This window comes from Procambarus clarkii, chromosome 56 (genome assembly GCF_040958095.1).
Source record: "Procambarus clarkii isolate CNS0578487 chromosome 56, FALCON_Pclarkii_2.0, whole genome shotgun sequence".
Lineage (NCBI taxonomy): Eukaryota > Metazoa > Arthropoda > Malacostraca > Decapoda > Cambaridae > Procambarus > Procambarus clarkii.
In genome coordinates this window covers 23,698,279-23,720,256 of record NC_091205.1, presented here as the reverse complement: position 1 = coordinate 23,720,256, position 21,978 = coordinate 23,698,279, and the positions used below count along the sequence as shown (strand labels likewise).

The 21,978-nt window shown below is 42.0% G+C and overlaps 2 protein-coding genes across 4 annotated transcripts in view; one reads left to right on the top strand and one right to left on the bottom strand.

Annotated features, from left to right (window-relative positions):
• Positions 1-3,949: 3,949 nt before the first annotated feature.
• LOC123770738 (mucin-2) overlaps positions 3,950-21,978 on the bottom strand; it is a 44,883-nt gene continuing 26,854 nt past the window's right edge. For 2 of the 3 annotated variants that reach the window (XM_069305880.1, XM_045762877.2), the window contains exons 2-5: positions 10,678-10,966; positions 7,952-9,495; positions 6,388-6,524; positions 3,950-4,979 (exon numbers count right to left, since the gene is read on the bottom strand). In XM_069305880.1, coding sequence (XP_069161981.1) covers positions 4,865-4,979; positions 6,388-6,524; positions 7,952-9,495; positions 10,678-10,750 — 1,869 coding nt within the window. In that variant the 5' untranslated portion in view covers positions 10,751-10,966 and the 3' untranslated portion in view covers positions 3,950-4,864. Of the gene's footprint in view, positions 4,980-6,387; positions 6,525-7,951; positions 9,496-10,677; positions 10,967-16,848; positions 16,960-21,978 lie in introns of those variants that run through there. The other variant, XM_069305881.1, reaches the window with a different exon arrangement.
• LOC123770876 (facilitated trehalose transporter Tret1-like) lies at positions 12,808-20,953 on the top strand. Its single transcript, XM_045763052.2, has 3 exons — positions 12,808-13,645; positions 16,853-16,991; positions 19,261-20,953. The coding sequence occupies exons 1-3, from the start codon at positions 13,433-13,435 to the stop codon at positions 20,484-20,486; spliced, it is 1,578 nt and encodes a 525-aa protein (XP_045619008.1). The 5' UTR covers positions 12,808-13,432; the 3' UTR covers positions 20,487-20,953.

Below are 21,978 nucleotides of genomic sequence, written 5' to 3'. Positions count from 1 at the left end.
TACATATACTGAATATACTTGATACATATTCCTAACAACGTGACCTAGCATAAGCCTACCCTTCCTTTAATCTTGTTCTCCTGTTTTCTCTTATGATCCCTTTCTTTTTCCTATCATTACACCCTTTATTACACTTTACCTTCGTACCTTTTGCCTTACTCTCATCTTCCTCTAGATTTCCATCTCCTCACCTCTCTCTTGCCTACTTAATGCTCTTGCCTCCCTCGTCTCATCATAATTGACTTGATAATGGTCCGGGACAGACCGAAACGTCGTCAACTCTTCAATTTCCAGTGTGTGGTTTGGTCAATATTTTTCAGCCACGTTATTGTGACTTTTCATCTGCACATATACTGAATGTAGTAACCTGGCTCAGGTCAAAGGTCCACCCCTTCTGAGAGGTCACAGAAATTAAATATACCGTTTTGCCTCCACAGAGGCAAAATGGTATATTTTGCAATTTATCACATGGTATAGATTTTGGACAGTGGGCAGGATTGATATTGGTCAAAAGCTGTTGATTTTTACTATTATCACCACGTTTAAGGACTGGAATTACTCAAACCTTGATAAGAATATTGGGGAAGGCTCGACCAAAATGCAAGTGATTTATTGCATACCAAAGCTATGTCGGAGGTAAAAATCACAAAGTGCTTTTATAAATGAGGGTTGGCATCTCAAAGGTTACTTTATGTAATTCCTCTTATCGAGTTATTTTTATCAAATTCAAACCCAACAAATTCCTCATATGTTAGGCAATTATCCAGAGAGTCTTATCTGAGAGATAATTTGCATTGATTTGGGATTTTTGGATCTCATTTGCAAGGGACCAGTTGAAGGGAAGAAACTGTTGAATCTAAAAGCAGTTCTAGTAGTTAATTTCATTCCATCGTCACCAACTATACAGTAATAAAAATAGTTCTTGAAAATCATTTTCCACAAAATGGGATCAATGCTTTAATCAAATCAAATCAAATAAAAATAAAAACGTTTTAAGTAGCTTGTTTTGGCAATATTAATATCTTGTAGCATTAAGGAGTACTTCTTTTTTATTCTTTAGGTTGTAACTTGTTTAGTTTAGCATGGGATATTGATTATGGAGGGAGGGGGAAAGAGAGAGGGGGTACCTATTGCCTGGGTCAGTCTTCCATCTATCTATCAATCCCCCCCATTCACACTCCCCATCTCTCAGAAAACATATTACATACATTATTAAGAACCACAAACTACTGAATCTGTATGGGTCTAAGAAATTATGACAACAAACACATTAACCACACACCATATTTCACTTAACTCCCTGAAAGACTACATGAAAGTGGCCTAGGGAGTGTTCATAATTGCTAATATTTCTTAAAGCATTGAACTTCGGCTGGTCGCGGTGATGTTTGTCCTTCGGATATGACGATGACCATGACTTCAATATCGAAGGTCGGTGGCTGTGTGTCAGATGATGGAGGGTGAGACCAATCTGGAACCGGAAGGTTCCCCCCACACACGGAACATTTGTGGGTGGATGCAAGGCCGATGTCCATTCCATACCCATGATCATTTACCCTGCAAATTTGGGTGAGGCTAGTCAAAAGTGTCTGGCCAGTTTTTATTACCGATAGCAATAAAATTGCTTATGGAAGCTTCATTGTGCAGTCTAAAGATATTCATTGTTTCTAACAATGAAGAATACTGAGTTCTTGTTTCTATTTACTCAAGTTTTTGTTCTGTTGAATTTCTTGTGGTTTTGTAGTTCCATCTCTCGTGGAGTTTCCATCCAGTTGATTTGTGCTGCCTCCAAATTGGTTATCCTATTCACTGGCTTTACCACTTCTTCTAGGCTTGATGCAATTACAGTCATTAATGTCTCTTAACTCGCTGCCGCTACTTTGTGCTATCTTTGTCAGATGCGGGTTTGGAGTGCTGGTGCTCTGTACATGACCATACTCAGTGTTCACTTGTGTTCATTTCAACACCATTGACAGTCACTAGCAACAATGTAACATTTGACGACTCCAGTTCCGACTCTCACAAGACGCTACAGCCTCGCTACAGAGTACACAGCCAGATTTCACCCGTGTTCGAACTTCCCACAAGTCCCGCAGCCTCGCCGAAGCTTTGCTTCAGACTTCGGCTCAGCTATCACACGTCATTACATTTCTAACAACCGGCTACTGTAACTACGACTATAATAAACATCAAAAGCTGTTAAATTCTTTGAATTGTGTCACCCGTATTCGTATATTTACCTGATCTGTTACAAGTCTTGGTAGTATAGTGGTATAGTCACTATTGCTCTCGACTCGAGAATTGATGATCCCCGGGTTTGATACCCCGGGTCAGACAGAAATGATTGGAGAAGTTTCCTTTCACCTGATGCCTCTCTTCATCTAGCAGTAAATAAGTACAAGGGAGTTAGCCATCTGAAATTGGATACCAAGTCACATTGGCATAGATGGTAAAGTAAAGTAATGTAATGTAAATGCAGACTCGCTAGCAAAAACTGCTACTGCTTTAACTATTGTACAGGTAAAAATACATCCAAGTTTCTCACAGATTAAGGAGCAAATCAAGAAGAAAATACTCGCATCAAAAGTAGCCACAGAGCCAAAGTAGCGGAAGGCAGACCCACTGGCGGTGTGGTATGAACAAGCTAATGAGTACTCTTTCAAGCCGGGCAAAAAGATATCCAGAGATATTGCAGTAACAATACAGACTCAGACTTGGTTACAAGTGCTGCTGGGAGGTAATAACCTCAATAGTTAAAGAGTGAGATATTTGTAGAACAGATGCATAGGCGGCGCTATTACACTACTTTCTGGAATGAGAAGCAACTGAAGCTCTGCGCATCAAACTCAACATTCATCCAACAAGATCAGCTGCATTAAATGCAAAATCCACAGCGACTACAATGGTTAAAAAATAGTTGAAGAATGGGACACACTAGTGAACATTGTTTATCTATATCCGCCACCAAGATAACGTTATTAAAACAAAAGACAAAAATCAATGCGAAAATAAGGAAACTTTTCCTTCATTTAAAACTTTGACCCAGATATCACAGTAACAACGCTATAGTGAATAACAGAACTGAATTACGGGTTCACTATCTTCTTGATAGTAGGTGCAATTTGCATGAAAGGTTTATCCCCCCGATGACTGCACCAGCCCGGACTCACTATAGCCCGTGCTACATTGAAATTTAGGTCCGAGTAGCTGAATCTAAAACAATGTAGCGAGTACAAACAATACTCGCTCCAACCTCTCATTAGCTTAATGGCGTAACTAATTTGCACTAATTACAGAAGTTATAATCTTTTCCCTAATTACAGGTAAGTCTTTCCATCCTATCAACCTATTAGCGGATGATGAGATGAGGTGCAGTCCAATCGTAAAAGCAGTCCAGAAGCAATTAATGATCCTGGTTACAGGCTATTCATGCCCGTGCCACCTCTTGGGTGTCTTACGATTTATCAATCATCAATTAATTAATGATTAGTATAATTTCCACAGTGATTCAGTTAACTTCAGTACAGACGCTTCAGAGTTACCACACCTCTTCAACCTCAAGAATGTAGCACTCGGTGTATGCAGGTCTAATCGACCCCAAGACACGCCAGCTTCGACACAGAGCAGACAGCAGACTACGACCGCATCGAGTTTAGACACTCACAATTCCCCATCTAGCCGCCACGTTCGCCCGAATCGAGCTCCGCGCCTCCGGCGTCACTCAATTTTCTGCTTTGCTCCAAGCTCCGTCTCAACGTCTACGACACTGCCAACATCCGACTGCTGTAATCAATACTAAATAAATATGAAACCCACTAAACACTGTATCTAATCTACACAACAACGTAACATAATCGTACGTTACAACAACAACATAGCCATCTGTAATGGGGGTTGCAATTTGGGGAAATTGAAATAAGTTTATTGAGGTATAAATACACACAAAGGGACGAGGTAGCTCAAGCTATTCTCACCCCATTCATTGAGGGGGGGGGTTTAGTTCGACCTTGTGGAGAGCTCGATACAAGCCTAAAAAGTATATATACACACAGGCTTCCTGTCCCAGACAAAATAAATTAATTATATACACCGTTGGGAGGTGTACCCAACTTCTCCGAATATATACACCGAGAGTTTAGCTCGCTAGTTGGTCTGTATAGCCTTTAGATGTCCATAGGCATTAAGCCAAACAACAAATGAACAGATACCTTAATTACAACGTCACTTCACTCACCACATTTCCCCCCCTGACAAGATTAATATCTAGCGTGACACAGTGTGTGTTTTGTTTTATCCATCTAATATCTTGCCTTTTATTCCATTTGCTTATAATTCTTTGCCATTCTTTCACGTGGGGTCTTAGGGTCTTATTAAGAGCTTCAGGGAAGTCAATGTATACTAAATCTACTGGAATTAAGCCTAGGCTTGAGTGATCACCATTTCCAAAAATATAAGGTTATAGCCATATTAATTTTTGTTTTGTTTTTTGAGGCTGGAAGAAGCTAAAACACATTGGTCTGCAGTGTTTCGAGTAAATAAGCAAGGTATTATTAAATGGCATTAATGTTCAATGCCTCGTTATCTATGACAATACCACTGCCACTTATCAATCTATTTTAGATAAACTGGCGACTCTAACCTTTGCTAATTTTACAGCGAGGCATTTTCCGACCTGAACAGATGAAAGACTTGGTATTAGAGAAACAAGTTAACGTAATGTCGTCACTTTGTCGTTATTCCTAATGCAAGATCCAGCTGGCAGTGGAGTCGAAGTTGTAATGCTGGTTGCTCCTCTTTCAAGATGCCTTGAAGGGCAGGATAGCCTCAGGCACTCTGGCTGTTGTCATTATGGTGGTTCTAGAATTTAGACAGTGGTTGTCTGGTCTCTGTACGGGTCCGCGTAGAGCTGGCTATGCTGGACGTACGATGCGTCTGCAAAGTTTGAGGGCTCGGCAATCGACGTCCTTTTACCATCACTCCTGGACGGAGGCAGCAGGAACAAAATGCAATTAATAAGTATTCCTACCCATATTTAATTAATAAAATATTGATTATAATAAGACACCTTGGGTTCGAGCAATATTAATTGGTTTCAGTATGGCTCAACTAGTAAACGTTATCTTGTCTTGGGTGATCAGATGTCAGTGGGTTCATCACTCATCCCCATCTTCCCTGTCCCAAACACAGTCACAAACGCTATTACACATACAAAAGCAGAACTAGCACAAACAAGGAGGGCTGGGGCTTGGGATCTGAAGCTCGTCCCTGGAATCACATTTGGGCGAGTACGTAAAGATAAACACTCAGGAAGATTGCTTCGTGTAAGGTCACCAAGTGGAATACCTTACGAGGATTGATTGAAGATTAAGCCACCCAAAAGGTGGCACGGGCAAGAATAGTCCGTAAGTTGTGGCCCTTTTGAGCCATTACCAGTATCAATAGATGATACTGGAGATCTGTGGAGGTGCGACTGCACCCTGCGTGACGGGAGATGTCTCCCGCCTTACGAGGGAGACTGTAAGGCTTAAAGAGGATCGAGAGGCGCACTAGACGAGTAACAACTGGAGAGGCGGTATCCCAGTAGCCGGAGTTCGATACTGTAAAGTAACTAATCTGAATTTACCTGAGTTTACTTGAATTTGTCCTCGATGAGAACAGGAAGACGGTGGCTTGTCAAAGGTCCCTTCATTTAGCCTGATGATTTTTTCAAGCTGGATATTCTCCATCGTGAGAAACACCTGAAGATTGATAAGGTCCAAAGTTGCTACAAACCGGCCTCCAAACAAAAACGCAACTATGATCAGGCTGCACTGGCTTAATCTGTCAACTCTTACAAAAAAAAGATAGAAGGAGACACGATCACAACATACAAGATACTGCAGTGATTAGACAAAAATAATGTGGCAGTGACAGTCTATTCCACAAGAAAGGAAATAGAACGAGATGACACACAAACTGGCAAACAGTGTATGCAAGAAGATGCATACATGTAGTGAGGATGATAAAAATGGGGATGAACTGGAAGCGGAGGTGATAATATCTCCAAACACACATTTAAATGCAGATATGAGGTATGGCTTTTGAACGAAGCAAACAATTAACACATCAGGTATCCAATAACTAGGAAGCGGGGCCTTAGAGCAAAATTTACTACCCTTATTTCAATCAAACATGAACAAATGTTATACAGATTTGGAAAGGGAAACCAGTGAACAAGTTCAAATGAACACTGAAAATGAGTTAGTGACCGAAATTTGTTCTTTAACGAACACAATACAATACTCTTCAAATGACATACAAGAATCTAAGGCACACGGATGAAAATATTGTAATTCTTTCACTGAAAAAAACATAACTGGTCAAGAACAAAGAGTAAAAATTATTTACTTGTTGTTGATACCAGACTTGGGCAACCCGCACTTGGCCGAGGCTGGCGCCACCAGCGACACGACCACCGACACCAGCACCACCACGAACAGCACAGACAGGCACACGATGGTCACGACCACCTCCGTCTCCTCTGCCTACCGGGAGAACAAGTGGAATGTGCAGTGAAAGATTGCTAGTATGGTGAAGACTGCTAGTATGGTGAAGACTGCTAGTATGGGGGACTGCTAGTATGGTGAAGACTGCTAGTTTGGGGGAATGCAACCTGCTCTCGCACAAGACAGCACATATATGATTTATTGCTTATAGTCACTATTTCGCTTATAAATAAGTACATGTGTAACATATTCCAAGCCAGATTTTTTTTCAAGGCACTAACTTTTTCTCCCAGTTTTATTAAACAATAGAGATTTTATACAAAATTTGACAATATCCTGAGTTACTTTACAATTTATTTAAATATTTAAGTTTTGTTTTATTATTTGGGGGAAAGACTGCTAGTGTGGGGAAAGACTTCTGTTGGTAGGGAGGCGAGAGTACCCTGTGGAGGTGTTTATGTTCAGCTTTCAACACCGAGAGGTCTGCTAGTTATGCCCTGTATGTGTAAAAGGAGCGTTGAATAGTCTTGGGGCCTCTCAATCGTCATGCCCCTCTGCTTTTAAACGGGGTTATTTTTGCACTTCCTGCATGCCTGTTACCTAGCAGTAAAATAGGTACCTGGGTGTTAGTCAGCTGTCACGGGCTGCTTCCTGGGGATGGAGGCCTGGTCGAGGACCGGGCCGCGGGGTCACTAAAAAGCCCCGAAATCATCTCAAGATAACCTCAAGAAGATGCCTCTTGGTCTCTTAAGGAGTTATTACCGTGTACAGATTTGGAACAGGTCCCTCTAAAAAAATTTCAAGTGTAAATTAATAGTTTAATAATTAATAATGATTTACTGTGTCGGGGAACTGGCAGCCAATGTATATACACATGTTAGGCTTATATCGAGTTCCCCCCCCCCCCCCCATGGTCGAATTACTGACCCTCTCCAGGATCCAATCCCACAACAAGCTAATTCCTGGGTACCTATTTCCTGCCAGGTGAAAATGGACCATTAGATGATAGGAAACGTGCCCAACCATTTCTGTCCTAGTGTTTTCCACAGTTTAGAGTTAGGAGCCGTAACATAAGACAGGCAACGCAATGGGCACCGCACTATGGGATAATGAAGGGTTGATGGTTATTTCACTAATGTAGTCAGTAGCAGGTCTTTACTTCACAGACTGAAGTAAAGACTTCACAGGTTCTCTATTGGGGGAATGACTGGAAACTGTAGCTTCGTCTGCATGGTAATGTACCGTACAATATATACAAGAATGTCAAAAGGACACGATCAAATACCCCAACCAATGAGCATTTTATAGTTTCTTGAATAGCATATTAATTTAGTTTTGATATACTAGTCTTATTAATGCACGAACCTTTTATTTTTTGTATAATAGCAGTTCACTTTTCTGAACCTTTATACTTTAATGTACACATTAAAGTGTGAGATATACAGGCATCCCACACACACGCTTACCTTTGCTTTCTGCACCCGATCGTCAATGTATTCCGTGGCATTGGAGAGATGGTCGATCACGGCGCTAATGAGAAAAACATTATCGTCCGTGACGTTGAGCACAAGAGTGGGGTCTTCCCAGCCCTCCGCCACAAGGTTGTCCACAGCTGTGGCCTCTTTGTCCAGGTTGATGGCGTGATCGTGGTCCTCTGCTCCACCCAAGATCTGTACCGTCAGGACATTCATCCTTGCCAGGTGCTGGCTTACTCTATCCCACCATGGCTCCACTGGCCCCACCGATGACGATACTGGAGACTCCGACGGTCGAGTGCTAGTTTCATTTTGGTTTTCTGTCGTGGTTGGTGAATTTTCATCTGTCGTGGTTGATGAATTTTCATCTGTCGTGGTTGGTAAATTTTCATCTGTTGTGGTTGGTGAATTTTCATCTGTCGTGGTTGGTAAATTTTCATCTGTCGTGGTTGGTGAATTTTCATCTGTCGTGGTTGGTGAATTTTCATCTGTCGTAATTGGTGTTTCAGAGAAATCTGTTGAATTTGGTGTAGCTTTATCATCCGTCAATGAACTGTTTTGGGTTGCTGTCCAACTTTCAGCTTTTCGTTGGATTACAGCAACATGGACTCCAGACACAGGAAGGGGCGGAAGCGCACCCCGCCTCCGAGGTCCGTCTACCAGGGTACTTTCGCGAAGAACTCTCCTGAAGTTGGCGTATCCCAGCGGAAAGACGCGCTCCACACTCCTAACAGCGCCTTCCTCCAAGCTGGAAGTGCTTTCTGAAGCTGGAAAAGAAATTAGTGTTTGTTCCGATGTTGTTGTTGTAGTGGGAGCCGTTGTTGTTGTGGAAGCCGTTGTTGTTGTGGAAGCCGTTGTTGTTGTGGAAGCCGTTGTTGTTGTGGAAGCCGTTGTTGTTGTGGGAACCGTAGTTGTTGTTGTAGTGGGAACCGTAGTTGTTGTTGTAGTGGGAACCGTAGTTGTTGTTGTTGTAGTGGGAACCGTTGTTGTTGTAATGAGAACCGTAGTTGTTGTTGTAGTGGGAACCGTAGTTGTTGTAGTGGGAACCGTAGTTGTTGTAGTGGGAACCGTAGTTGTTGTAGTGGGAACCGTAGTTGTTGTAGTGGGAACCGTAGTTGTTGGTGGCGTTGTTGTGGGAGCCATAGTTGGCGGTGATAGAGAGGTCGAGGTCATCGGTTGTGTTGTATTCTCAGTGAACTGAGTTGATGTGTAAGGTGTGGTGGCCGTGTCGGCCGAGGTGGTTGACGGGGCCGCCTCTGTGGTGGCCGTGTCGGCCTCTGTGGTTGACGGGTCCGCCTCTGTGGTGGCCGTGTCGGCCTCTGTGGTTGACGGGGCCGCCTCTGTGGTGGCCGTGTCGGCCTCTGTGGTTGACGGGGCCGCCTCTGTGGTGCCCGTGTCGGCCGAGGTGGTTGACGGGGCCGCCTCTGTGGTGGTCGTGACGAATGTGTCAACCAGATTGACGAGCCCATCCACAGACGACCTGGCGTGCTTCAGGGCGTTTTGGACTTCCTTCAGAGTGTCCAAATCGCTCACGACTGCAAGGGAGAGGAGAGATGGAACTAATGTCTTCCTCTGGAAAGTTCAAGCCTATATTCGATGTAATTACAATGATCATGGAGTAAAATAAGCGTCATGACTGTCACAATAACGTGGCTAAAATATGTTGACTAGACCACACACTAGAAGGTGAAGGGACGACGACGTTTCGGTCCGTCCTGGACCATTCTCAAGTCACAATCGACTTGAAAATAGTCCAGGACGGACCGAAACGTCGTCGTCCTTTCACCTTCTAGTATATGGTCTGGGCAGCGTCATAACTATTTGAGTCAGGGAAAAAAAGTCTCGTGTAGCAATATTCAAGGTTTGTGGCAAGTCTTCTAGTATAGCTCTCATTATAAAAATTCTCGGTGTCGGGGACAGGAATAAATTCCTGTCCCCGACAAAAATAAATTGTATAAATTCTTTGTATGTTATAGTTGTAAGTATACATCACGGAGCATAAACAGTCCTTGGACCTTATAACCTTCCCTGCTGGCAAAATGCTGAGTAAGGGCTAAGGGGCGTGCATGAGATGCAGTCAACGACTGGCTGTCATAGTAACAACGGACGATAACATGCTATATAGATCTGTTTGCTCATTACAACAAGTGGGCGTAACCTGTCATCCGAAGGTCGTGAGGCTATCAGGTAAACATATGAATAGCGCATAATGCCATGTTCTCGCAATGAAATACATTAGTTTTAAAATTTAAGCTAAATGTAATTATAATTATGAGAACTTTATATATATATATTATTAGGCTATGAAAATGTCGTAAAATTTGTAGGCAATTTTTAAGATGATTATATTATATATATATATATATATATATATATATATATATATATATATATATATATATATATATATATATATACACACACACACACACAGCTCCTGTGCGGAATTACGCAGTAAAAGCCTCTTCATCCGTTATTTTTGTTTCCATGCAAACACACACACACACACACACACACACACACACACAGTTTAAAACTAGGTATGTTTACATACCTAGTTTAAAACTAGGTATGATAGGGAAATGGGACAGGAGTCATTGCTGTAAACAACCGATAGCTAGAAAGGCGGGATCCAAGAGTCAATGCTCGATCCTGCAAGCACATATAGGTGAGTACATATAGGTGAGTACACACACACACCAGGATGCCACAAGTACCTGAAGCTCGGGTAGCCGTTGGCACACTGTAGACCACCAGCATCATCAAGAGCAGTCGAGTCATCATCATCATTCTATAGGGTCACAATTGGAAGGGACCTTGGCAGATCTTAGTTCCTGGGCAGTCTTGGTAGACCCCTTGGTTAATGACTTCGATCGTGGTCGATGTTTGGTGCCAGAGGCTTTATCTTTATATACTTCCTGTATCTGGTCTTGACCGGAATCCGTTTGATACTTACCGATTGTTAGCAACGTACAGATTCTAGGAGGCGTCAAGCGAGGGTGAAGCCTGAAAGAGAAGTATTACGTTGGTTTTTGAACACCAATGAAAACCTTGTATACACTTAACGCTCCACCAACGTAATACAATTCAGTAATAGGAGCGAACTTTCAGTGTTCATGTCAAGTGTTCTCTTATATTGTTATTTCTCCCTGATCCACGCGGCAAGGAGCAACACTTTCATCCACCTCAGCAGAACACGAATGTCTGCCTCAGATGTGACTTTACGCCATATCAACTGATATACCTTCATTGTTTACGTTATTACATATCTAAAATGACGTGGATCCGGTATGCTGCCTCCCACTCTCTCAGCATCCCTCCCTATCTACCCCCCCCCCCCTCTCTCTCTCTCTCTTTGCTATACCTGAAGGTGAGGTGAGATTTAGTTTAATTCAAATTTTGCATTAAAAATATAGATCAAATGTTCCTATCCACTTGTGTACCTATTCATGTAACGCTAAATATTCAGAAAACAAAACGAGAAACTGCTAAATAAATATTACCTGATAAGGGAACAGTACTATCTTTCAGTGCTTATCAGGAATTTATCTATTATTAGTCGATCAATAATAATCTCTTAATACCATTCGTTTGATAACCAACGCAATATATGTATCTATAAAAGAGTATGTCTGTCTGTCTGTCTATCCAAAGAGGCCAGAAGCTTAGGGCTAGACTCGCCCAACTTTACAGGGTGAATGGTCTGAGATATGGGACAGACACAGGCTGGTCAGGGTCAATAAAATCCAGCGTGCCACATTGACATTAACCAACCCCTTCCCATTTCGAAGTTTGACATTGGTTGCCAGTTATTACTAAATATTTTGAAAACAAAAAATTCAAAATCAATTATTTTCTTTATAGTAATATACAATATTATTTACTGCTGCCAGATATATAACATTTTCTGCTATTCATACTTCGGCCATAGCACCATAGAACACGTAAAAACAATTACCTCTCCTCCGACCGCCTACTCCTACCGAAAGACAACCCACCAACTTACCGCAGATTCAAGGTAAAGGGGGTAGTTATTTTATTTGTTAATAATATAATAAAATATATATACTATATATATAATTAAAATTAAAACAATAAATTAAATACAAAATAACAGGGGTGGTAGGAGAAGAAAATATTATGGTGTCCAGTGAGAATCCACAAGGTCTTCTCTGAATACTCTTTATTTTCTTCTTCGAGGCTATATAAATAAATCAACTTTTCACCAATTGGCAAATAGGCTGAAAAGTTTACGTTGCACGATACACCATAGTCAAATGCATCCCTCCAATATTAGTAATCCTGTAGTTCGGATTCAGGTATTTGCCAAAAAAACTACCACCACCCTATATAAATACAGGTATTGTATTCTGCCACTATTTGTGTTACATGGATGAAACTTGCATGATATCGGTACATCCAAACGCCAAATATTAAGATATATGAGCGAAGAGATATTTATAAAATAAAGAAATTAGCTGTATTAAAAAAATATTTAACAATTTAAACTGATCTGAACGTCCCAGAATTCACGATGCGTGTGCAAAATGTGTAATTAGTCTTGGGCCTTGCCACATCACGCACGAGGCCTTTTACACCATATTACGCTTGACCTGGTTTTATTAGCTAACAGACTGGGGGGATAAAGGGAAAAGTAAATTCGAAGGTAGTCTTTACCAAGATTGTAAGTAGAAATAACGGTCGTTTATCATTACCCGGTTAAGAAACTGATGTCACGTGTGATCACCTATTTACTATAGCAGTCATAAGATGCAGCAGCACACCCGCCTGGATGGCGTCCCTCTTAGCCAGTCTTATCGCAGTACCCGTTCCCACCAGTCCTTACACCGTGCTCTCTTAAGAATCTAATATACCTCACTGTTTTTCCTTCGGAGTAAATAAGACTTTCCCAGGTACCGCTCCCAGTGGCGCTCAACATCTGCAGCGTAACATCTACCTTAGGAGACGCTTATTATAAGAGCTGTCCGCCATTATCCTTCAAATAAATTCTTCTGGCAGACTCAACGCCCGCAAGAATAACCAGGTTTTAATTTATTTCATATCCAGTTCTCAGTTTTGTCCTTCCACAAAATACTTAAACCCTCGTCCGTCATCTCAAGATCAACTTCTAGCAGTATAAGGATTTCTGAACTCTGTACTCCAGTATTTTGAGTTTATTTTGTATTACATTCGGCCGAACGTCTAAACGCCATCCACCCTCTTAATACTATTACCTTAATCTAAAAACTGGTATACAACTTTATAGTAGTCAAATGCCAAGTTCCAATATATCAAATGAGATAATAAACAATCTTCCAACGAATAACTTCACAAACGTAATTATTCTATTACAAAACTGCGATGCAATCTTGGTTGTTCACCCACTGTGCTTCTCTTGTGAGGAGTGTTATAGATTTGTATTAACCATGTAAAAATTACATAAAAATCACAGGAACGCATGAAGTTAACATTATGAAGTACGACTTAGAGGAAACTAGTGGGAATTCTTCGTCATCTACCTGGCAAACTATATGCTACAAGAAGGAAGAAACTACCTATGGTCCTTCAGCTCAGACAACAGAGTCCACGAGAAGTGTAGCTGCGAACAGCCAACAGACCTCGCCCGAGGGACACTCCCACCAAAACTTGCTTCATGAAGATTCTGGGCCCGCGATAGCCCCCCAGGTATGCATTACTGTTTTAATGTCTCTGTCTGTCTCTCTCTCTAAACACGTATTCATCCAGGTTTCATGCATATTTAAATTGAAGTCTGAGGAAATCTCTTGAAGTTTCTTACTCTCAATTACTAATCACCCAATTTGACTTACTTCTTATCAACGCTAACGAAGTTTTCATTAACATTTATTTGGATATACTTTTTCACTAATGGCATTTACACATTCAAATTAACTGCATCCCAAAACAAAATCTATATTACATTAACTAAAAATTATCTTCTTGGATCCATCACCATTATTTAATATTTTACGTTATCATCTGCCTTGAGCAGCATCATCCAACGTATTGCAAATTTTTCAGTGCAGGAAATATAACCAATTTGTATTTCTAATTTGTTCTTTTAATCTATCTGTATAAGATTGAGTGTTCAAGGTTGGAGGCCAGCCACTTGGCCCTAACCTCGCACAACTATTTGAATGGCAATTTTTTTTTTATTTTTTTTTTTATTTTTACATGCAAGCATGCGTATAAGTTACAATAAAAGCAGAAACAAATATAACATAGAACAAAAGTACAAAGCACAAAGCACACATATGTACACGGACAAAGGAACAAATCAAGAGAAGACCAGCCAGAAGGGCTGACCACAAATCAAAAATGCATATACAAACATAACAAATATAAACACAGCGGAAGACAAACATAGGGGAAAACCCCATAACAAAATGCACACAATACAAGCCTACTAACACCTCAAACACATACGAAGAGGCGAGGAACATACAATAATAAGGATAATAACAATAAAAGAAACAGATCTGCCATAACAAACGGAAGGCAAAACAGAACAAAGAGCACACGCCAACAGCCTGAAGGGCACACAATATGACAAACAAGCGCACACGACACCCACCACCGAACACACAAACGCACAGGAACCGCACCCCCACCCACCAGCCTTACAAAGAGAGCTCACAACACAAACCGGAGCAAGCAGGAACCGGGAAACAAAACCCACCCCATACACTCACACACACATACCCCCATCCACACCCCACAACTATGCACACAACAGGAAACACAGAATACACAGAAATCATTTGCGAGGAACAATGTGAGAAATGTACTTCTCCGGGAAAAAATCGTAAGGATACTTCCTCTTGTAAGCTTCCCAGACCAAATCTTCAAGGTCGGTAGGGTTTTTGATCCCCCGCTGCCGAGGGGGTACCATAAACTCAGGAACATCCAGATCGGCCGGCATCGGCCAACGCCCGAGGTCACTGACGCAAGTCGCATAACGAGGCCGGGGAGCGCCATCCATGCCCTTCGAGGAAGCAGACGACACTGGAGAAGCGGACGAGGGCTGCCGAGACTGCCACGCCGTCGCACGCATTGGAGCAGGGGCCGGACGATGAAACGGTAGCACCTCCACGGAGACCGCAGGAGACACGGAAGAGACTGCTGGAGACGAAAGAGGCGGCATGACCGCTACCGAGGAAGGGGCCACAGAACTCCCAGAGCGAGCATCCTTTCTCAACACCATCACCAGGCCACCCCGCTCACCACCGCAGCAAGGGAAACCACCCCCCACGAAGAACCGGAGCCATCCGACGCAGGCACCGCACCTGAAGCAGGACCCTCGGACACCGGACCAGATGGGGAGGCCGAAACACCGGCACCGGCATCCTCAGGCAAGTGCACCTCCGCCACCACCGTAGTGTGCACCACAACCGGAGCCACCCCACCGTCACCGGAAGGACCACATTCGTCGAAGTCGCCAACTCAGCCCACGCAGAAGAACCCCGGGAACGCTTAGGCTCGGGCCGCATATCATCAGACCCGGAGGCAGACTCAGCGACACGCACAACACTAGCCGGGCGAACCGACGCACGCCGCAGTACGGCAGCATCCTCAACCACATGGGGCACCAGGCCAGGCACAGGAGGAAGCACCGGATCCACCCCAGCTCCCAGCACAGCCGGAACAGACGGCGAGGGTGCAGGGACCAGGACAGACACAGCAGAGGAAGAACTGGAAGACGAGGGGTCCGAGCAGACGGCAGTCGGAAGAGGCTCAGGGACACCAGCCGGAGCAGGCTGAACACCAGGGGAGGACACAACCTCCGGAGGAGAGGCGACAAAAACAGGCGGAGCAACAGCTGACACAGAGGGCACCTCCTCAGCCGAAGAGACGTCCACATCCACCGAATCATCCCCCACAGGAAGCGGCGGAAAATCCTCCTCACTGAAACAGATTCACTGGCGCAACGGCAGGTGCAGAACAGTCAGCAGCCTGATGGCCCAAAAGGCCACAACGATAACACGTCCGCGGCTGGCGGGCGTAAAATACCCGAACGTTGTATCCCATAAGGCGCACAGAGGACGGAATATCTGCCTGGAGTCTCATGCCCAGGGTGCGAATGTTGGTCCTCACACCCTTAAGTGGACTGGAAGACACCACGTTCACCAGCACACTAACCACTGCGCCGAACCGGCCAAAATACCGCTGTAGCAGACCCTCCGGAAACTCCAAGGGAGCCCCATGCACACTGACATAAGTGAGGGCACCACTTCGATCAGAGAGGGTCACAGTGCCCGCACCATCCCATCCGGCAGGGGTAATGTCCGCCCCTCGTATCGCTGGAGAAAATTGCGATACGCCATCTCCTCCGTGAATTTCACTATCGCCCGACGGGCCGTTACCAACTCGACCCCATAAATTATATGCCAATTACTGAAAGCGGCGGTGGGTCACATTTTGCCCAAACCCCCCTGCAGTTCTCAACTTTGATGGTTATGTAACGCGAGCAGGGCGTACAATTCACCGACCAGCTAAGTTCCTTGATCAAGTATTTTTCCTTTCATCCCCTGGGAGGGGGATTTCTGTAGCGAGTATATTATCAACATACTAAGAAGGTTAGGTGATGTCGGTGTTTTCTATGAAGCTTTTCAAGGTAAACTAAAATATTCACAATCAATTAGCATGTCACATATGCACTTATTAAATAAGCCAATATTGACTATAAGCAAGTGCGAGAACGGGTTGCACCACGAGGTAGTTAAGAAACTATCTAAGTTAAACTTTCTAAGAAAGTTTCTTTCTTAGAAAGAATGTTTAAGAAACTTTCTACAGAAAGTTTAGAAAGAAAACTTTCTTAAAAAGTTTAAGAAACTTTCTAAGTTAAGAAACTCTGGTCTACTTTTATTTACACAGGTGTTTGCAGTCCTGGTTGTGGCACCCATTCAATTAGCTGTTGGTGTGATAATGGGATTTTCAGGGATCACGCTGCCACAGATGACGGATCCGGAAACACACGACCTCTTCCTGAACTCGTCACAAGCAGCTCTCTTTGGTAGGAAGACCCTGATGGTACAGTACGTTTATTAGGCTCTAACTGGTTCTCGTACAGTATGCCTACCAGGGTGACTGTGTGGGAGATTTTACCCATTATATTTATATTATTATCTAGTAAATGTATTACTTCTAAATCATATCTAAATTATATAAAAACCAATATCAAAATCATCTCAGAATCACTACAGATTCATTATACATCTGGATCCTAGATGACAATGTCACAATGATCACGTAGACCATAGGGCTCTATAGGTGCCTACGTGACTTGGTGCAGGATTTCTCAAAGATCTAGAAGCTTCGAGAAGAATATCTTAATTAAAAACGTATTGGAACATTCAATCAATTTCCGGTACGGATTAGATCACATCTTTAATAAGAATCAATAGTACTAGCAAGTACTACTTATAATCTTTAAATCTTATATCTAATTATATTCTAATTACATCTTATCTCAATCATATGTCTAGACAGTAAAAATAATCAATCAATATGTATTGAAGGCTACCCTCCCCAAACGGGGGGGGGGGGGGGGAGGAGCCAAACTAGGGAGTGAAGCGACCTACAGGGGCACCCCGGGGCAGAACGCCCGTGTTTACAAACAGTGAACAAGTGATACGGTGCCTTACGAACATTTATTTGGTAAAGGACACCACAATAACATATATTTATCACCAGTGATTGCTCTCTAGAACTGGGGGGAATACCTGGACAATATCTACAAGGAAAATTTCTAGTATATTATCTAAATATATTGGAGTCTCCGTGGTGTAGTGGTAAGATACTCGCCTGGCGTTCCGCGAGCGCTGTCATGGGTTCGTATCCTGGCCGGGGAGGATTTACTGGGCGCAATTCCTTAACTGTAGCCTCTGTTTAACGCAACAGTAAAATGTGTACTTGGATGAAAAAACGATTCTTCGCGGCAGGGGATCGCATTCCAGGGACATGGCCGAAACGCTATGCGTACTAGTGGCTGTACAAGAATGTAACAACTCTTGTATATATCTCAAAAAAAAAAAAAAAAAAAAAAAAAATAAGAGTGTGGAGTGGAGCTCATCCACCTGTGACGCCGCCTCCATCACCTATTTTAGCCTACTGCAAACGCAATTAAGGACATAATCAGTTAGCAACGCTACTAGAACAATATACAGCAAAGCTGTGAATTAAAATATAGTGCTTGAACTCTACAGGAGTTATCAGTCTAGCCACTTGTCAGACGGCACTCGGCATTCAGTCATAAGTATATTGAATGTTATTTGGTATATTAATTGGCCTATTGTATGCTTGTGTAACTTTAATATATCCAATAAGTCTGTTTGTCGTTACATGGTGAAGCAACGCCTCATATTTCAGTAAGTTTTATTAATACAGTAGCGACTGAATCTCTTTTCAGTAACCAGACACTCGCGAATTTCACAACCTCATGAGTGTCCCCTTGTCTAAGTCAAGTCAAGCTTAACTGAATCTCTTTATATAAACTGAATATATTTGTATATAATTGATAATATACATTGTTAGCAATTGCTTACTTAGTTATCTTTAATTTATAATATAAGTTTATCATATTGAATATAATCTCTTGTCCTTAGTTAATAGTACTTTGACCACATTTAAGGTTATTTGATTGCATATTCAAATATATCATACTTCTACAATAAATTGTTGTGTTTATTAGTATAAGAATATTGGCTGTTATAGTTATGGCGCAAGGACAGACTGTGTACATGTTTAGATCCCTGATTTAAACAGAACCAATGTTCATTTATAGAACTGAATTATTAAATCTTAATATTAACAATACAAGCTGATGTGAGAAACTTGTCTCCAGGTGAATTGTGGATCTTCAATCAACTTCTCCATTCATCCTTAGGGACCCCACCTGCCCCTTACAGCCCACAGTCTGTCATTAGAAAAAGAGGAGCTAGGATTTAAGACCCTAGATAGAGACTTTAGTTGAATTAATTTTGCATACCGTAATTTTTAATTTATTACAGTACAAGTCCCTAGTAGTTCTCCTTATATATTAATCCCGATAGGTTTTCCCACATACTGAGCGGTCCTGCTACCATCATTTCTTACTGGAGAGTGGTTTTAAACTTACGGTATATCACATAGAATAATATTAATTTGTTTACGTACTCACAAGTATATTGAACTTACGGCATAATTCAATATATCAGAAGACATATCTTTTTTTTTTTTAAATATATCCATATTATTTGTTCAAGCAGTAGTTATTGTACTAAAAATCCGTAACACCATTGCAGGAAGCCTCGTGAACCTGGGAGGTACTATTGGGTTTGTTGTGTGTGGACCTCTGTTGGTGAACCTTGGTCGACGACTGACCCTCCTCCTGACCCTACCCTTCCTCGTGGCTTCCTGGCTCGCACTCGCTCTCTCCGACAGTGTTTGGCTGCTCCTGACAAGTCGCACCATCCTGGGTGTTATTATGAGCATTCTGGACTCTGGTACAGGTCAATACATCACGGAAATCGCTCACAAGAACGTGCGTGGAACTCTCACTGGAGCTACTGCACTTGCTAGACAAACTGGTAGTCTAATGGCAGCTGCCCTAGGAATTTCGAAGCTCGATTGGCGACAAATGGGCTTAGTTTACTGCGGTTTATCTGCAATTCCTTTCTTCGGCCTCCTCCTCTTGCCGAACTCCCCCCGCTGGCTCGTTTCTCAGGGCCGCGTTACTGAAGCTCGGAAAGCTCTCAACTTTTTCAGAGGTAAGCATTATGCCTCTGAAGAAGAGTTAAAGGGCATCACACAACACGCTGGAGATTCTGGGAGGGGTGACAGCTCTTTGAAGCAAGCACGGCTAATCTTAGAACCAGCAACTCTACGCATGTTTTGTTTAGTGGCATTTTTAATTCTCTTGATGTCATGGAATGGAAGTTATGCTATGACAACATATTTAGTGCCTATCTTCCAATCGACGGAAATCAGCTTAGATCCATACATCACTGCCATAATATTTGGCTCCTTCAAGGTCCTTGGAACGTTTATCAACCTCTGTATAATTGACCGAGTGGGACGTAAGCCCATATTAATACTGTCTTATTCTGTAAGTTCTTTGTGTATGGCTGCTTATGGTGTATACTTGTACATAAAGGAGTCCCGGAATGTTGATAACATTTGGTGGCTCCCACTTGCTGCAGTGTTTATATACATTTTATTTATCGGTATTGGACAACCGGTTTTTGCAGTATTATGTAATGAATTATTTTCTACATCGTGTCGATCTATTACCGATTCATTAATAGGTTTAGTAATGATGTTCGGAATGTTTGTAGGATCCCAAACGTTTCCAATGACAGTAGAAGCACTGGGAGAACATGGAACGTTTTGGATCTTCAGTGGTGTGTGCGCAACATTAACCATTGTCAGCGCTGTTGCTCTGTCAGAGACACGGGGGCGCTCCCTGGAGGAGATCACAAGCAACCAGGCTTCGAACCCCAAAAGTGACAGTAACACTTTACCTCTTTAAACCCGGTAATGTTCCAAGTAAGAATGGCAAAGCACAGAATCTTCTGGGAAAACCACTAGGTTTTAATATTTTACTTTGATCTTTATTACGGGATTATCCTTAATTTAGCAAATGTTAAAAAAATTCCACGTTAAAGAAATTTAAAATTGCAGCAATGCCTCATTTGTGACGTTCTTACATAGTCAAAAAAACATTATTTTCCACAATTATAAACAAATAGATTTGCTTTGTATCCTATATAAAAAAAAGCCTATTAACTTCCAATGCCAAAAAGTCTCATTGAAGCTTCATTATTTAAATAAAATTCTGCAACAATATACCTCTTAATTACTCTTACTTTTATCTATTTGATTAAGGACATGCCCGAAACGCTATGCGTGTTAGTAGCTTTGCAACAATGTAAGAATACCGATGTTGTGTTCTCTCAACCCAATATACCTTCTTTTATATAAATAAAAGTGAATAAATTGAAGTTTTTTTCTCCAGTTCTTGGTTTATACAGAATAGCCGCCTTATCAGTGATACACCACCTCGTATACCGATACTCTTTCTTAGCATTTATTTGCATTAAGCTTTTATCTCTTGTATGTATAAATGGTCACATGAGGATAGAGTAAATTGCGAAAAAATTTCCATCGGTAAAATTCACACTAAAATTAATTGAACTGCGAGAGCTCTAGGGAGTTGACTATTTGGCTGGGATTAACCCGATAATGGATGCACTAACAGAGAAGAAATGACCCAATAATGGATGCACTAACAGAGAAGTAATGGCCCAATAATGGATGCACTCGGTGCATGAAGTATGATCAAGCTCAGAAGCTTGTTATACCGTGTTATCATCAATAACTGCAATAAAAGTAGCTCTTCACTCCCCGAAATGTGTTGAATAATTTCCTATCGTGTGTAGCTGGCAGGCGAATGGCGGTATTTTTGTGGCGCAAGACATTTTGATGAACGTCTGTTGTATCTAGCCCGTTCCTCTAAGATTTCCCAACGTCAAGAAATTGTCACCCTAAAGTGCCCTTATCCTAAGCTACCAGAGGACCCAATGCAGAAAACGGGACAGTATGTCAATTTCGCGAGCTGCTATAATGTTTAAGTACGAAAATTTTTGGCCTTAGGTAGAGAATACGTCAAAATGCGACGCTCTATTAGGAGGGCAGATTGCTCTTACACTACCCATAACAGCGACCGCATTATTTATCCTATTTTTTTTCTTAATTCAGCCAGTCTTTCAATTCATTGCCGTTTACTAATATGTTTAAATTAAAGTGTTCCGTGGTGGAAAAACGAGTGTGTTCGATGTCTTCATTACACACTGTCAGTCTGGCCCAACGAAAAACAAACTACGGAATGATTAATAAAACCAACTGAACAATTCACAAAACAATGTGCAATGCTGGACATGAATGTTGGAAATCCCATGTAAAAAAAATCTAAGATAATACACCAATTATATCTGGAATTTTGTTTTACAAAATTCCAGGCA

Coding starts and splice junctions, on each gene's coding strand:
- LOC123770876 (XM_045763052.2), top strand. CDS start 13,433: ATGAAGTACGACTTAGAGGAAACTAGTGGGAATTCTTCGTCATCTACC. Junction 13,646..16,852: donor GGCCCGCGATAGCCCCCCAG/GTATGCATTACT, acceptor TTATTTACACAG/GTGTTTGCAGTCCTGGTTGT. Junction 16,992..19,260: donor GTCACAAGCAGCTCTCTTTG/GTAGGAAGACCC, acceptor ACACCATTGCAG/GAAGCCTCGTGAACCTGGGA.